We start from the raw sequence: 17,070 nt of genomic DNA, 5'->3' as shown, positions 1-17,070 counted from the left end.
CTGCGCGCCTCTTGAATCATTCAGAGATGCCCTCCCCTCCTGCTACGAGCCCGTTCCTCATGTCTCTCAGTCATTTACATAGCGAAGTCAGTCCGTGACATAATATAGTCGTTATTGATCACTCTGACCCTTTATCCATCCAGGAAATACTTTCACATTAATTGGAATATACTTTACCACCGTACCAGCTGTACGCACCACTTAGAGTTCAACACCGTGTCAGATTCCCTTCGTACTTGGCTGTGGTTCCAACACTTGATGTTGACACTTGACAGGGCAGGGAGGTGTGAGTGGGGATTAGCGCAGTGGAACTCTTCTCTTTTCTCCGCCCAGTGAACGGTGTGCAGGCGTCCTGCTATAAGATCCTCAACAGCCTCTACTCACTTGGCACCAGCAGAAGCCTCTACGTCGAAGGGTACGGAGTCTGTGTCGTGAGATTGGATAATATCTGATAATGAATAGACGTGTGTGTGTGTGTGTATGTGTGTGTATAGTGTGTGTGTGTGTGTGTATAGTGTGTGTTCTATGTGTGTGTGTGTGTATAGTGTGTGTACTGTGTGTGTGTGCGTGTGTGTGTGTATAGTGTGTGTACTGTGTGTGTGTGTGTATGTGTGTGTGTGTATAGTGTGTGTACTGTGTGTGTGTGTGTGTGTGTGTGTGTGTGTGTATAGTGTGTGTACTGTGTGTGTGTGTGTATATTGTGTGTGTGTATGTATAGTGTGTGTGTGTGTATAGTGTGTGTGTGTGTGTGTCTAACTGTGTGCTGTGTGCAGGCAGAGGCCAGCAGCGGGTTCCTGTATTGCTGCTTTGTCAGGGGCTTTCCCTGTGTGTTTCCTGGAGCCCCATCTCAATGAGGAGAACCCTCACTCCATCTACAACACCATGAGCCCCACGGACAGAGAGGGTAACACACACACACACACACACACACACACACACACGCATAAATGTACAGCACATGACTACTAGCGTCTTGAGCTGTCCTCATCCCGTCTTCTCTCTGTCCATTCCTCCCTCCCTCTCAGAGCTGGGAGTCCCTGACCAGGTGGAGGAGGCGTGTCCCCTCCTCCCCTCCCTCCGGCAGGCTCTGAGGGAGGTGGAGGAGCTGGCGGAGGCGGGCTCCGGGGCGCGCCAGGCCCAGCACGGCCACGTCACCGAGGTCACCCTGCCCCTGCTCTGCAGCTACGTGTCCCGCTGGTGGCCCCGGAGCGCCGAGGGCCGGACGGACGGACCGGTCTGCACCTCGCTCACCTCCCGGCACGCCAGCTCGCTGCTGGGGGATATCCTCCGGGTCGTCCACAACCACCTGGGAACGGGACAGGGAGACTGGATGAAACGCCTGGCAGGTACTGGAGGACTCGCGCTTCCTGTCTGTACCTCTGGCAAGAGCTCAATCAATCAATCAAAGCTTTATTTGTATAGCGCATTTCATACCCAGAGGCAACACAATGCGCTTTACAGAGAACAAGGGAGGTGGGCAGACGACCCACCCCTACATATTCCAGAGGGAAGCAAAAAAACAGTATCACCCGGGGGCCAGATAAGTGAGCTGTAAAAATTCTTCCCTCACCCCTCTCAACAAGGAGATCGAGCAAGCTCCTGGAGTATGTTTGTCTTAAGAGCTGTGCAACTTCCGTTGGGTTCTTCTGCTAGCAGGAGCCCCTCCCCGTCTGTTGGACAGGGAGGGGTAGTAACCTACTCCCGTCACCTGCTTAGAATAATCAGTAATTACATTATGCTCCTGATTTTTTGGTCGTCCATCTCCGGCACCAGGAAACAACGCTTCAGTCCCTGGATCTGATTCCGTAGATTTGATTAACCCGTATGTCATTGTGTGCTGTAGCTTCCAGCAGAAATGAATGGCAGTAAATGCCTACTGTGATGGAAATCCATTGCTCTAGATGGGTGTAGATCTGTGATTGTGGGTTGTTATCAGTCTAACTGATGGACAGACAGGGTATCAGATAGGGAGCTAACGGCCTAGAGGATCAGTGTGGTTCCTGGTTTAATCTATCTATCTATCTATCTATCTATCTATCTATCTATCTATCTATCTATCTATCTATCTATCTATCTGTCTATCTGTCTATCTGTCTATCTATCTATCTGTCTGTCTGTCTGTCTGTCTGTCTGTCTGTCTGTCTGTCTGTCTGTCTGTCTGTCTGTCTGTCTGTCTGTCTGTCTGTCTATCTATCTATCTATCTATCTATCTATCTATCTATCTATCTATCTATCTATCTATCTATCTATCTATCTGTCTGAGTGTCTGTCTGTTTGTTTATGCATCACCCTAGTAAGGCCCCAGAAATGATCCGACTTTTACCGTATGGTTAATTGAGATTGAATTCGGAGGGGTTGTGTCTTGAAATTGCTCCGTGATGCTATTTATTTTAGAGATCCTAATAATGCTATCTGTTGATATAGACGATAACTCTCTCTCTCTGTTTTTCACTCTTCATCACATGCGTTCTCTTCCTCTCCTCTCTACTCACTCATCATCCTCAGACTGGACTACATGCTTCTCTATAGCTGTGTTCGGAATCGCTCCCTATTCACTATATAGTGCACTATATAGGGCGTCAGCCATTTTGTTTGTAGTGTCTAAATTCTCCACGGAATTTTCGTTCCCTATATAGTCCACTATTTATTACCCACAATTCACCTTGATTTGCAGGGAACAGTGCATGTACCCTACATTTTCTCCGTTCCCTAGGTAGTTCACTACATGGTGAACCCTATATAGGGAATAGGGAGTGAGGGAATGAGGGAGCGATTCCGAACACAGCTTTTCTCTCTCCAGTGTTCTCTCAGCCGATCGTCCGTAAGGCCCGCCCCGAGCTGCTGAGGAGCCACTTCCTGCCTCTGATGGAGAAGCTGAAGAAGAGGGCGGAGTCAGTGCTGCTGGAGGAAGAGCATATGAAAGGGGAGGGGCGGGGCTATGTGACAGATTCAGAGGCGGAGCTACAGATAGAGGAGAAGTTCACTGTCCTGGTGAGGGACCTCTATGCCTTCTACCCTCTCCTGATACCCTTTGTGGACTTCAACAGGTGAGGGCGGCCATCCTCTACAACAGACTCTAAAGCTGGAGGTACTTCCTTCAGTCGCAGAGTTTAAATCCAGGGGTCTTGGCATTCGTACTTCGACCTGTAACTGTTATTATTATTATTATTAATATTATTATTATTGTATAGTGTATTTGTTCTGTTGTTATTTGTGTATCTGTGTGAACTCGTCAACACTGTAAATGAGGGAAACCTCAGTGTTTTACGAATATAAATAAAGGTTTGAAATGAAATTAAACGAAATCCGTATTCTGCCGTTGAGAGGAGGCAGGATAATAATGGGATATGACAATATGTTTGATTCATAGTTTTTCATTATGTTTCTTCAGAGCTCTTTGGCTACGTGAGCCCAACCTAGACGCTGAGCGGTTGTTCAGGATGGTGGCAGAGATATTTATATTCTGGGCCAAATCTCATGTGAGTGAAATACAATTTACGTCACCCAAAATTGCTTCTACTAACTACTACAAAGGCTATGTTTATTTATGTCTGTAATTTCTTGGTGTCCGTGTAGATTTTCAAATGGGAGGAACAAAATTATGTGGTCCAAAACGAGATCAACAACATGGCCTTCTTGGTCAACAACAACAACAACAGCAGCAACAAAATGTCCAAGGTAGCCACCATCTCACATACTGTCTGAACCCAGGCCTGGAGTTTGTCATGGTCAGTTTACTGTATGTGTGGGAGGGGTAACCCCTATACCGATGGTTTCTGATGCCCAGGTGTCGGAGCAGGACAGGAGGAAGACGAAGAGGAAGGGTGACCGCTACTCTGTTCACACCTCTCTCATCGTCGCCTCCCTGAAGAGACTGCTTCCTGTTGGCCTGAATGCGTGTTCCCCTGACGACCAGGGGCTGATCACACTGGCAAAGACCCGCTTCGCTCAGGTGTGGAACACCTGACCCTAACCCTGACCCTAACCCTGAAGTCCCACTACTGCACCAGAAACCATAACACAATCTCACCCTTGGACCTTTGGGTAAATTATTCGCCTTATTCACCTCAGTTGCCATATTGGTCAGTCTGACGTAATTAGGGGTGCGGATGCGGAAGTGCCCGTTGCCTTCAATGTTAAAAGTTCGCTGTAAAAACACCACTCCAAGAACCAAAATAACAGGCTGAATACACTATCGGGGTTACAAACTCATCATTACCAGACAGTTTGTAACCCCGATAGTGTATTCAGCCTGTTATTTTGACTATTTTGATTCTTGAAGTGGTGTTTTTACAGCGAACTTTTAACATTGAAGTCAACGGGCACTTCCGCATACGCACCCCAGACTGACCAATATGGCTGCCAGGTGAATAAGGCGAATATAGTGAGGGAAATAATTATTTGATCCCCTGCTGATTTTGTACGTTTGCCCACTGACAAAGAAATGATCAGTCTATAATTTGAATGGTAGGTTTATTTTAACAGTGCAAGACAGAATATCAACAACAAAAATCCAGAAAAACACATTTCAAAAAAAGTTTTAAATTGATTTGCATTTGATCGAGTGAAATAAGTATTTGACCTCTTCGCAAAACATGACTCACAGTCACAGAGGTCAGACGTGTCTTGCAGTTGGCCACCAGGTTTGCACACATCTCAGAAAATCCGCAGGGGACCAAAAAATGATTTCCCTCACTGTAGATAATGATGTGCCCACTATATCACGTTGCTCTCAGACGAGCGCTCCTCAACTACTGCTTAGCTTAAACAAGAACGTCTGATTGCTCGACACAGAAGGACACAGAGGACGAGATCCGGGAGAGCATCCATAATGGCCTTCTTCAGTTGCAGCGCAAGGTAATAATAGTCATTAAAAAGGACAAAAGGACAAAGAACGTCCTTGAGTGCCACATCGTGACGAGATTGTATTGTGCCACATGCTCTATGATTTAAAATCTCATCACCTCAGCTCCCATGGCTGTTGTACTCACATTAGAAATGTGGTCATTATGCTTACTGTAAGTCTATGGGCCCTCAAACAAAACGGCCAATCGTGGCAAGTACCGTAATACTCAGAATAGGCGCCCCAGGCTGTGAAATTATCATATTTGACTTTTGACATACTGACTTTTCTGACTGTTTTGAAGTGTTCCCCCCTCTATTCTACAGTAAGCCATTTTGGTACATTTGTGCTCCAATTTGACTTGAATTTTGCTCAAGCAAACTAGGGCCCCATGTACTGTAAGTGATATGGCTGATGAGTGTACAGCCCCTGCCCCTCTAGCCCCAGCTCTGGAATGTGTTGTATTTCACATTGTATTATGTATTTTATACATATTCTGTGTATGAAATGTGCTTTACAAATAAAGTTTGATTTGATTTGATTTGCAGGTGCCCCACGGTGTCCGCTGGCAGGACGCCCTGCACCAGGAGCCGGCCGGCCAGGCAGGAAGCCCCCCAGACCTCCAGAAAGCCACAGAGAGGGTCCTGGACATCGCCCGCGTGCTCCACCACTTAGACCAGGTTGACCTCATTAGAACAGGGTTATCTGTACATTTTGTGAATGGTTATGGACTAGTTCTGATCTGAGCACACAATCACTAATTGGTCATTTACTTAGAGCCTAAATAATCCGGCCCTGTATGTGTGTGTTGTATGTGTGTGTGTGTGTGTGTGTTTGTGTGTGTGTGTGTGTGTGTTTGTCACCATCACACATTTGATGGTGACACATTTGTCACCATCTGCTAGCTACTATGGGTAGTGCGTAGTGTTATCACTAATTGGCCAGTCAGTTGGCCCTTGTTACCTACAGTAATTAAAAAATCCGGCCCTGTCACCGTCTGCTCGGGACCCCTGCCGGTAACCGTGCCAGATTTGAATCCCGTCAGGCCGACCGTGTCTGAGGAAAATGGAAACAGCTACAGACCTACAGAGGTTTGCTTATTTATGTGTGAGCTGTAAATATTTACTAATGGTTTGAAGTTAGACTTTTTACAAGACGCTAATCTTCTTATAAAATAGTATCCAGGTGCAATTTGATTGTCGAGTCCTGAGATTCTGTATCTCTGTATCCTATATCCTATATATTCTCTACCTCTGTATCCTCCTCCCTAGGTGGATCGAGGTGAACGAAACATGGAGAAGCAGCGTTCAGTTTTTATGCTCCACATATCTGGAACAAACTTCCAGAAAAGTGCACGTCTGCTCTCTGCTGCAACTCTCAGTTCTTTTAAATCAAGACTGAAGACTTTTCTTTTTTGCAGCTGCTTTTTATTAAATCAAATGATTATTCATTCATACACTGCACTGTACCCTTTATTCCTGTATTTTAATTTTCCTGCATTTTATCTTAAATGTAAATTTTTTACATTTCGTTATATATGACCTTTTATGCACTTTGGTTTGATGCTTTAAATGGCTCATGTAAAGCCCTTTGAATTGCCTTGTTGCTGAAATGTGCTATACTAATAAACGTGCCTTGCCTCACCTTAGGTGGAGCATCCTGGGAAGACAAAATGGCGCAAGGTCTTAACCAGACAGAGAAAGAGAGCTGTGGTGGCGTGTCTGAGAATGGCCCCCCTCTACAATCTACCCAGGTACTCTATAACCCCTCCATGGGGCACAACCGTCAGGATACTGAAGTGCTCTCACACACTAATATACAGTACGTATGTTGTGATCTGCAAGCAAGTCTGGTTAAGTCTCATTAAACTAATGAGTAGATAAATCATACTGTCTTGCCAGGCGGGTTATGTAACAGCTGCAGCATTAGCATACAGTTAACAAGGGATTGTGGGATATCATTTCAGAGCTGAGCTGACATGTCATGTTATGGAAGCTGGAAGCCTGGGGCATTTGGTTTCCCCAACATATGGGCCGGTACGGAGACTAGGGGGAACAAGAAGCATGATGATGGTGTTGACAATGACATTATCATAACTTAACCCAACTCCTCCATGATGTTCTCTTGCTCAATGTTCCAACTCATCTCTCTCTCTCTCTCTCTCTCTCTCTCTCTCTCTCTCACTCTCTCTCTCTCTCTCTCTCTCTCTCTCTCTCTCTCTCTCACACACACACACACACATGCACACACACACACACACACACACGCACACACAAACACTCCCACTTCCCTCTCCTGTCCAGGCACTGTGCTGTCAACCTCTTCCTGCAGGGCTATGATAAGTCCTGGATATCTGCGGAGGACCACAGCTTTGAGGAGAAGCTGGTGGAAGATTTAGCTGTAAGTAAGGCCAATCTCAGATCGGCCCTTGACAAGTTTCAAATGTTTTTTTTTGTTCTTGTTCCTGTAGAGATTCCGCTCAAAAACCCTTTTCTGGTTTCTGTATGTATCACCTTTTTTCAGTCTAGCAGAAAGGGAAAGTTGCAACTCAGTGCTAAACTTAAAATTAATTTATCCCTGATTAAAGAGCTAATTAATGACTCATTGTTTTAAAAGAGAGGAATCAATCAGGGGCAGGTGCAGCACAAAGGGATCAAATTAGGGTTAGTTGTTTTTTTTAATTAACTAGACTGAACTTCTTCTGTCCTTCACTGAGGGTGTGCACTGTAATTACTCACACTGTTTCTTGTGAGGGTTGTCAAGTTGTCAAGTGTGTGTGTGCGTGCGTGTGTGTGTGTAGTGGTGATGGTGGGGGGTGCAGGCGTGGGTGGCTGTAGATGGAGAGTATGAGTCACCTGGGCAGCGTGGTGTTGGGCGGAGTGGTGTTGGGGGCAGTGTTGGGCTTAGCAGTATGTTTGCCTTGCAGAGAGCAGGAGAGCTGGACCAGTCTGAGAGGGAGCAGAGGGAAGACGGTGCCAAAACCATTGATCCTCTGTTCCAGCTCATCACACTGTTCAGCCGGAGTGCTCTGACAGAAAGGAGGTGTGTGTGTGTGTGTGTGTGTGTGTGTGTGTGTGTGTGTGTGTGTGCGTCCATGTGTGTGTGTGTGTGCGTGCGTGTGTGTGTGTGCGCGCGTGTGTGTGTGTGTGCGCGCGTGTGTGTGCGTGTGTGTATGTGTGTGAGTGTGCGTGCGTGTGTGCGTGTGTGTGCGTGCGTTCGTGCGTGTGTGTGTGCGTGCGTGTGTGTGCATGCGTGTGTGTGTGTGTGTGTATGCGTGCGCGTGTGTGTGTGTGTGTGTGTGTGTAGCAGAGAGCTGATTACTGTCCGGATCCCTGACTGTCTCTGACACCTCTCTCCAATCTTGTTGACCACAGTAAACTTGAGGAAGACAGTCTATACATGTCTTTTGCTGCCATTCTGGCCAAGGTAAGGCATTGTGTTCTTTCTTCTTCTTCTACTTTTTAGAATTATTATTATATAATAATTATAATTTGTGCATTAACAGACAAGGTGTCGCCACTCCAGAACAAAGACAAAGTCTATAAAGTTTATATTATAGTTTATATATATATATATATAAACTCCCATTCTCCCCCTCCCCCTACATCATCTAAGCAGGTACTGATGTACAACATCATGTGATTGTTATGTATTCAGTATATGCAGAGACAAAGAAACCATTTTGAGGTCTCACAGTAGTTCACAGGCAGATTGAGTTTTCAGGATGGGGGCCCAGGTGTCCTGAAATGTAACTGTTTGATTTCCGTTAGATGCAGTGAATTGTTTCATTGAAATATGTCCTGTTAACACATTGAGCCGTTGCAATGTTATTTTGTGTCTATACTTCCAGTTGAGCAATATTGTCTATTTTGCAATGGTCAAGGTGATCATGGCGTTGTGGTATTTGTGTAGGTGACTGATGGGTGGGATGGGAGGGAAGGGGGTAGTGTTATGCTGTGACCCAAGACTTGGGAGATAGTAGTTATTATGTCATTCCAGAAATTCGGGGTTGATATGTAAAGCTACACTGAGTGAAAGTCAGTGGTGTTGAGTGCATTGGGGACCTACTGTATGTTGGTGTCTGTGAAACCCATTATTAAGAGCATCCTGTGTGTTCTGTGTATGGCCTCACATTGAACTAGTTCTGATACCTGCTGGAGCTATCAGTAATTGGCCATTTAGTCCATTATATGCCCGCCATGCACTAGCCGAGAAACATAAAAATAATTCTAGAGTAGGCTGGGTAATAGTTCAGTTTTTGCATCAGGGTAGACACAGCAATTTTAGGCAAAGCTGCAGCCCCTTGCAACTGATGAGCAGACAGAATTATTCTAGAGGAGGCAGCTGGAACGCTGGGGGCGGGGTTATATTCGGAGCAGTATTTCTATTGGCCGGCAGTATTTTATGTTAAAATTAGCCAAAACGTAAATTAATTAAAAATCAGTCAGGAAAAAAATCCACACTGGATATGGTGTATTACTGTATGTTGTCTTCTGAATTCTGGTTCTGAACCCATTCCACTCTAAAAAAAACAACAACAACCATCTTGCAGAGTTGCCATGGAGAGGATGATGAGGATGAGGAAGAGGTAAAAAGCTTTCAAGTAAGTGACTATTAGTCTGTTCCACATTCTATAGATTGATATTCCGTCCTTCAGACAAATAGAAATGGGGAAAGTCAGATTTTCTGTTGGCGTCTAGCTAAGTTTTAAATGAGCTGTGGATGGATGTTGTTGTAGGAGAAGGAGTTGTGACTGGATGTTGTTGTAGGAGAAGGAGCTGGAGAAGGAGCTGTGATGGATGTTGTTGTAGGAGAAGGAGCTGTGAATGGATGTTGTTGTAGGAGAAGGAGCTGGAGAAGGAGCTGTGAATGGATGTTGTTGTAGGAGAAGGAGCTGGAGAAGGAGCTGTGATGGATGTTGTTGTAGGAGAAGGAGCTGTGATGGATGTTGTTGTAGGAGAAGGAGCTGTGATGGATGTTATTGTAGGAGAAGGAGCTATGATGGATGTTGTTGTAGGAGAAGGAGCTGTGATGGATGTTATTGTAGGAGAAGGAGCTGGAGAAGGAGCTGTGATGGATGTTGTTGTAGGAGAAGGAGCTGTGATGGATGTTGTTGTAGGAGAAGGAGCTGGAGAAGCAGAAGCTGCTGTACCAGCAGGCCAGGCTGCACGGCCGAGGGGCCGCAGAGATGGTGCTGCAGAGCATCAGCGCCAGCGAAGGTACAGTAACCGCCAGACCACCAGACCAGACCACCACCAGACCGCCACCAGACCACCAGACCAGACCACCAGACCAGACCACCAGACCACCAGACCAGACCACCAGACCAGACCACCAGACCACCAGACCAGACTACCAGACCAGACCACCAGACCAGACCACCAGACCAGACCACCAGACCACCAGACCAGACTACCAGACCAGACCGCCAGACCACCAGACCAGACTACCAGACCAGACCGCCAGACCACCAGACCAGACCACCAGACCACCAGACCAGACCGCCAGACCACCAGACCACCAGACCAGACCACCAGACCACCAGACCAGACCACCAGACCAGACCACCAGACCACCAGACCAGACCAGACCACCAGACCAGACCGCCAGACCACCAGACCAGACCACCAGACCACCAGACCAGACCACCAGACCAGACCACCAGACCAGACCACCAGACCAGACCGCCAGACCACCAGACCAGACCACCAGACCAGACCACCAGACCAGACCACCAGACCAGACTACCAGACCACCAGACCACCAGACCAGACCACCAGACCACCAGACCAGACCACCAGACCAGACCACCAGACCAGACCGCCAGACCAGACCGCCAGACCACCAGACCAGACCACCAGACCAGACCACCAGACCACCAGACCAGACCACCAGACCAGACCACCAGACCACCAGACCAGACCGCCAGACCACCAGACCACCAGACCAGACCACCAGACCAGACCACCAGACCAGACCGCCAGACCACCAGACCAGACCACCAGACCAGACCACCAGACCAGACCACCAGACCAGACTACCAGACCACCAGACCAGACCACCAGACCACCAGACCAGACCACCAGACCAGACCACCAGACCAGACCACCAGACCAGACCACCAGACCACCAGACCACCAGACCAGACCACCAGACCAGACCGCCAGACCAGACCGCCAGACCACCAGACCAGACCAGACCACCAGACCACCAGACCAGACCACCAGACCAGACCACCAGACCACCAGACCAGACCGCCAGACCACCAGACCACCAGACCAGACCACCAGACCAGACCACCAGACCACCAGACTACCAGACCACCAGACCAGACCACCAGACCACCAAAAAGTTAATTTTCACCCCTGTATATATATATATATATATATATATATATATATATTAGAATTTGGTTCATTTAAATTGTTATACAATAATAGTTCACAGGTCCGAATTTGCTGGAGCTAAATTGATCAAATCTGAACAAAGGTTATGGCAGTGCACAGAATTCTGTGCTTTGGATGTTCATAATTGAAGCACAGTTTGAACAATGTAAAAATTGCATGAGGATATTTCAAACTTGGTTCTGGGTTCTTCCCCCTCTATCCTGAGTAATTAGTGGCCCAATGTCTATGGGCTGTACTGTAGATACTGTACTGTTGATTGTTTACTGTGGATGCCCACTAGTCGACGCACAAGATGACAGAGTAGTCTTCCTGGGTTCAAAATTAAAATGTCAATACAAAACATTCATAGTAAGACATGTTACAACAAGTTACAACAACTAAAAAAACAGTCCCACAGAATACAATCAAATGAAGTCAATAACTGTAGTTATAGTAAGCCTACTCAGAGCTTGATGAGACCCATTTTAGTAGTGATTGCCAAGTATGAGTTGTGTTGTGATCGTTGGGTTGTGGTGTATGATGTGAACGTCTAATCCTCATTCTGCCTCCAAGGTGGCATGGGGTCCATGGTGGGCTCTACGCTGAAGCTTGGTATCGCCATCCTCAATGGAGGGAACACCACCGTACAGCAGGTATAGAACCAATATACTATATATATAATTACTGTCTGCATGTACATGTCATACCCTACGCTATTTTGAGACAGATAAGGATATCGGACGGCTCAGGCCAGTGACTCATTACCTGGCTTTATAAACAGCTCCGTCACAGGTGTGCAGTGCCGGCGGTGTAACCGGTGAATTAAAAGCCAGGGTGGTCTGCGGTGGTCTGCGGTGGTCTAGCAGTCGGTCTGAGCATCATGTTCCATGAATTAAGCCACTTGTACAGTACGCCTTCTCTTTTTTGATTTTCCTTTGACAGAAAATGCTGGATTACCTCAGAGAGAAGAGGGAGGTGGGCTTCTTCCAGAGCGTGGCCGGCCTCATGAGGTCCTGTAGGTGGGTAGTAGGGCTACACATCAAGTCCTGTAGGTGGGTAGTAGGGCTACACATCAAGTCCTGTAGGTGGGTAGTAGGGCTACACATCAAGTCCTGTAGGTGGGTAGTAGGGCTACACATCAAGTCCTGTAGGTGGGTAGTAGGGCTACACATCAAGTCCTGTAGGTGGGTAGTAGGGCTACACATCAAGTCCTGTAGGTGGGTAGTAGGGCTACACATCAAGTCTGGTCGGTGGTTAGGGTTACCCTTATTGTAAAGTGTTACCCGATGCTCTTGGGGGTTTGGGAAAAGGACAACTGCCAAAAATGTCGAAGCTCCCAGGCACTCAACAGTAAAGAGGAGGACGAGTGTAGATTAAAACGCCTTTATTAAATCATGGCTATGGACGGAATAAAAACGCCAACATGTCTCGACCTAGCAGTCGTCATCAGGGCAAACTCCATATTCAATCACATCCCATGTAAACAGTCGCATGCAAACGCAGCTAGTGAATATATTGAGTGAGTTTTGCACAAGCAAGGACTGCTCTCTCCATCTTCTGTGTGTGTCTGTGTGGCCTTTCCATGTCCAGTGTGCTGGATCTGAATGCATTCGAGAGGCAGAACAAAGCGGAGGGATTGGGCATGGTCATCGAGGAGAGCTCAGGTACCGCATTCATGATGAAATGGTGAATCCCTCTCTATGAGGCCGTCCACAGCTGATGAAATGATTAATCTTTCTCTCTCTCTCTCTTTCTCTCTCTCTCTCTCTCTCTCTCTCTCTTTCTCTCTATCTCTCTCTCTCTCCATCTCTGTGTCGCTCCCCCAGGGGAGAAGGTAATGCCAGACGAGGAGTTGACCTGTGACCTTTTCCGCTTCCTCCAGCTTCTCTGTGAAGGACACAACTCAGGTGCTCCCCCTTGACCCTGTAACCAGCCAATGGACATACTGTAATACACCCTTGACCCTGTAACCAGCCAATGGACATACTGTAATACACCCTTGACCCTGTAACCAGCCAATGGACATACTGTAATACACCCTTGACCCTGTAACCAGCCAATGGACATACTGTAATACACCCTTGACCCTGTAACCAGCCAATGGACATACTGTAATACACCCTTGACCCTTTAACCAGCCAATGGACATATTGTAATACACCCTTGACCCTTTAACCAGCCAATGGACATATTGTAATACACCCTTGACCCTGTAACCAGCCAATGGACATATTGTAATACACCCTTGGCCCGAAATTGGACAAATCTGAGCTAATCTTACCATAATACTCTGACTGCTGTGAAACTGCTAGGTTGATTTCCCTAAAGAGAGAATAATCACATGATTTAGACGATTTCCCTAAAGAGGGAATAATCCGTTTGTATTCAAATGAAAATGGGATGCAAGAAATTGCTCCGTTTTTGAGATTCTTTCCCCTTCATTCTACTGTAGGTATTCATTTTTTAAGGCCCATTTGCTCTACATTAGCAATTCCAGGCCTGTATTATGGTATACATGTTCCAGCATAAACGTAAACGTGTGGTAGTGTAGTACGTAGCAGTATGTCCTGCAAATGAAATCCTCTTAATTGTCTAAATGACACACAGATTTTCAGAACTACCTCAGGACACAAACAGGGAACAACACCACTGTCAACATCATCATCTGCACCGTTGACTATCTTCTCAGAGTGCAGGTAAACTCAAACCAACTCATAAGTAGGGCTGGGTTTAAAAAATCGATTCATCGATTCTGAATCAAATGATTCAGAATCGATGAATCAAATCCCAAAATCAATCTTTTATTTAATGAATGAATGAATAAATGAAGGAATGAATAGTTCATTAATTCATTCAATGATTCATACATTCATTCATTTTGGGAAATCAGTATCGATACCCAGCCCTTGTATTGATGTGTTGTATAACTTGGCAGTCATGTAATTAAGGTTACAGCTAAAAAAACAGGTTTTAGTAACACTAACCGAATTGATATTGAATCAAATCGAATCGAATTGAATCGTGATAATCGATTCCAAACCTTGTGAATCGGAATCGAATCGATTCTTGAAATTCGACTCGATACCCAGCCCTAGTGATAAGGCTAATTATATAATCTAGTCTCTTTTTTTCTCACCTGTCTCATCCAAATGCTGTCATGTCATCAGGAGTCCATCAGTGACTTCTACTGGTTCTACTCCGGGAAGGCGTTGATAGACAAACACGGACAAAGGAACTTCTCCAAGGCCATCAATGTGGCTAAGCAGGTGTTCAACACACTCACAGAGTACATACAGGTCAGTGGAGTCAGGGGGAAAAAAAAGATGCCTGTCTCACTCTCCCAGTTGACACACATGACTAGTATCTTCTCCCCCATAGGGTCCTTGTACTGGGAACCAGCAGAGTCTGGCCCACAGTCGGCTGTGGGATGCAGTGGTTGGCTTCCTCCATGTCTTTGCGTACATGCAGATGAAGCTCTCTCAGGTTGGATTTTTATTTCATTTTTATATCAAAACGCAACTGAATGTTCTTAGTCCTATTAAATGTTCTTAGCCGGTAGACAAACATACTCCAGGAGCTTGCTCGATCGCCTTGTTGAGAGGGGTCAGGGAAGAAGATTTTTCAGCTCACTTATCTGGCCCCCGGGTGATACTATTTTTTTGCTTCCCTCTGGAATATGTAGAGAGTGGGTCGTATACCCACCTCCCTTGTTCTCTGTAAAGCGCATTGTGTTGCCTCTGGGTATGAAATGCGCTATACAAATAAAGCTTTGATTGGTTGATTGATTAAAACAAGCAGTTGGATAAACCATATACAGTATGTGATGATATCTTGTCATTCATAGGATTCCAGTCAAATTGAGCTTCTCAAAGAACTTATGGATTTGCAGAAGGACATGGTTGTTATGTTGTTATCCATGTTGGAAGGTAAGATTTGAATTAACATAAATTTGTCACACTAGTGCACAGTGGTGGTGGAGCTGGCGTGGTCTATCGATCGATGGATCTATCTATCTACTGTATGTGTAAAACTGATGCCGTGTATTTCAAATGCATAGACTCCGTGTGGAACAGAAATTCAAGGAGGCAAAAACGGTCAAATTAACAATTTATTGAGCAAGCCTATTACATGGGGTCAGAACTTCGGCAATACTGAATTCTCATAGAGGGGCTGCAGCTTTTAAACTGGCTTCAGGCCAGGACTCACATGACAAACAAATTTGCATACAGGGAATGTTCATCAACGCCAGATATGGTCACAAAAGATCGACTAGTCTTCTGAATGGTCAATGTATCAGCTGATATTTGCCCCCCTGGATGGGTTATTTCATTCGTTTATACATGAATTAATGAATTTCATTCATTCATTCATTTGCTCCCCAGGTAATGTGGTAAGTGGAACTATCGGCAAACAGATGGTGGACATGCTGGTGGAATCATCAAGCAATGTTGAGATGATCCTCAAGTTCTTCGACATGTTCCTCAAACTCAAAGACCTCACGTTCTCCGATGCCTTCAAGGAGTACGACCCCGACGGCAAAGGCCGCATCTCCAAGAAAGACTTCCAGAGGGCCATGGAGGGCTGCAAACGTTTCTCTCAACCCGAGACCCACTTCCTCCTCTCCTGCACGGAGACGGATGAAAGCGAGCTCCTGGATTACGAGGCCTTCGTGGATCGCTTCCACGAGCCGGCCAAAGACATCGGCTTCAACATCGCTGTTCTCCTCACCAACCTGTCGGAGCACATGCCTCACGACTCCCGCCTGGGCACCTTCCTGGAGCTGGCCGAGTGCGTTCTCAGCTACTTCCAGCCCTACCTGGGCCGCATCGAGATACTAGGCAGCGGCAAACGCATCGAGAGGGTCTATTTCGAGATCAGCGAGTCCAGCCGTACCCAGTGGGAGAAGCCCCAGGTGAAGGAGTCCAAGCGGCAGTTCATCTTCGACGTGGTGAACAAGGGAGTAGAGAAGGAGAAGATGGAGATGTTCGTCAACTTCTGCGAGGACACCATATTTGAGATGCAGCTGGCCGCGCAGATATCGGGCTCGGACACGGGGGAGCGACCGGGGAGCAAAGAGGGGGAGGAGAAGAGGAAGGAAGACATGGATCAGGGGGGAGGAGAGGAACGGAGCTCCAAACCTGGGCTCCTCTCCTGCTCCACTGCATGGTTCATCATCTCTGCTCTACCGTACGGACTGATCATCCTTCTTTCTCTGCTGTCGGTGAAGAACCTGAAGAAGCAGATGAAGAGGTGGACTCTGAAGGACCTGGTCACCGCCCTGGCGTTCCTCCTCAGGGTCACGGTCGTGGGTCTGGCCCGAGGCGTGTGGAGTCTGACCCGCGGCCTCCTCTACGTCCTCTACACTGTGTTCATTAACGGGGGTGTTATCGAGGGGGCGAAGAAGATGAGGCTGGTTGATGTGCTGGGCGGCATCCTTGAGCCCACGCTGGATGAGGTCATGGCGGGGGGGTCAGGGGGGGACGGCCAGAGGCGACACACGGCCATCTTCTCCTCCCAGGAGGAGCTGAGGGACGTGGGTCAGGCGGCGGGGGTCTCCCATAGGAATGAGAATGTCCTGGCAGACATGTTTGGTCTGCACGTGAGGAAGCAGGGAGGTCAATACAGACTAACGACCCTTGACCTAACCGCCAGTCTGACGGACCTCTCCAGCGCCGCCATTGGACAACGGGACACCCCTGAGGCTTCTAGGTTATATCAGGTGATGCTCTGATTATGTGCTTCGATTGTACTGAGTAGTGCCATAGTGAGTCTGTTTTGTTAACGGAGAATGCTTGTTTTTGACAACCTGTACCTTATTTACGGCATATTATAAGACGTTTC

At 46.9% G+C, this 17,070-nt stretch overlaps 1 protein-coding gene across 1 annotated transcript in view; it reads left to right on the top strand.

Moving 5' to 3' along the window:
• ryr2b (ryanodine receptor 2b (cardiac)) overlaps positions 1-17,070 on the top strand; it is a gene marked incomplete at both ends in the record, with an annotated part of 85,591 nt that overhangs the window by 46,366 nt on the left and 22,155 nt on the right. Inside the window, 24 exons of the mRNA XM_084461382.1 lie at positions 334-415; positions 774-904; positions 1,026-1,346; positions 2,801-3,047; positions 3,392-3,479; positions 3,577-3,678; positions 3,788-3,952; positions 4,798-4,857; positions 5,392-5,523; positions 6,493-6,596; positions 7,147-7,243; positions 7,770-7,885; positions 8,218-8,269; positions 9,396-9,446; positions 9,963-10,062; positions 11,803-11,882; positions 12,172-12,248; positions 12,820-12,893; positions 13,056-13,136; positions 13,837-13,925; positions 14,397-14,525; positions 14,608-14,712; positions 15,074-15,155; positions 15,612-16,948. Coding sequence (XP_084317508.1) covers positions 334-415; positions 774-904; positions 1,026-1,346; positions 2,801-3,047; positions 3,392-3,479; positions 3,577-3,678; positions 3,788-3,952; positions 4,798-4,857; positions 5,392-5,523; positions 6,493-6,596; positions 7,147-7,243; positions 7,770-7,885; positions 8,218-8,269; positions 9,396-9,446; positions 9,963-10,062; positions 11,803-11,882; positions 12,172-12,248; positions 12,820-12,893; positions 13,056-13,136; positions 13,837-13,925; positions 14,397-14,525; positions 14,608-14,712; positions 15,074-15,155; positions 15,612-16,948 — 3,902 coding nt within the window. The remainder of the gene's footprint in view (positions 1-333; positions 416-773; positions 905-1,025; positions 1,347-2,800; positions 3,048-3,391; positions 3,480-3,576; positions 3,679-3,787; positions 3,953-4,797; positions 4,858-5,391; positions 5,524-6,492; positions 6,597-7,146; positions 7,244-7,769; positions 7,886-8,217; positions 8,270-9,395; positions 9,447-9,962; positions 10,063-11,802; positions 11,883-12,171; positions 12,249-12,819; positions 12,894-13,055; positions 13,137-13,836; positions 13,926-14,396; positions 14,526-14,607; positions 14,713-15,073; positions 15,156-15,611; positions 16,949-17,070) is intronic.

The sequence above is a fragment of the Borostomias antarcticus genome (assembly GCF_949987555.1).
Source record: "Borostomias antarcticus genome assembly, chromosome: 2".
Classification (NCBI taxonomy): Eukaryota; Metazoa; Chordata; class Actinopteri; order Stomiiformes; family Stomiidae; genus Borostomias; species Borostomias antarcticus.
The sequence above is the reverse complement of the archived record's forward strand: the minus strand, read 5'-3'. Positions and strand labels throughout refer to the sequence as shown.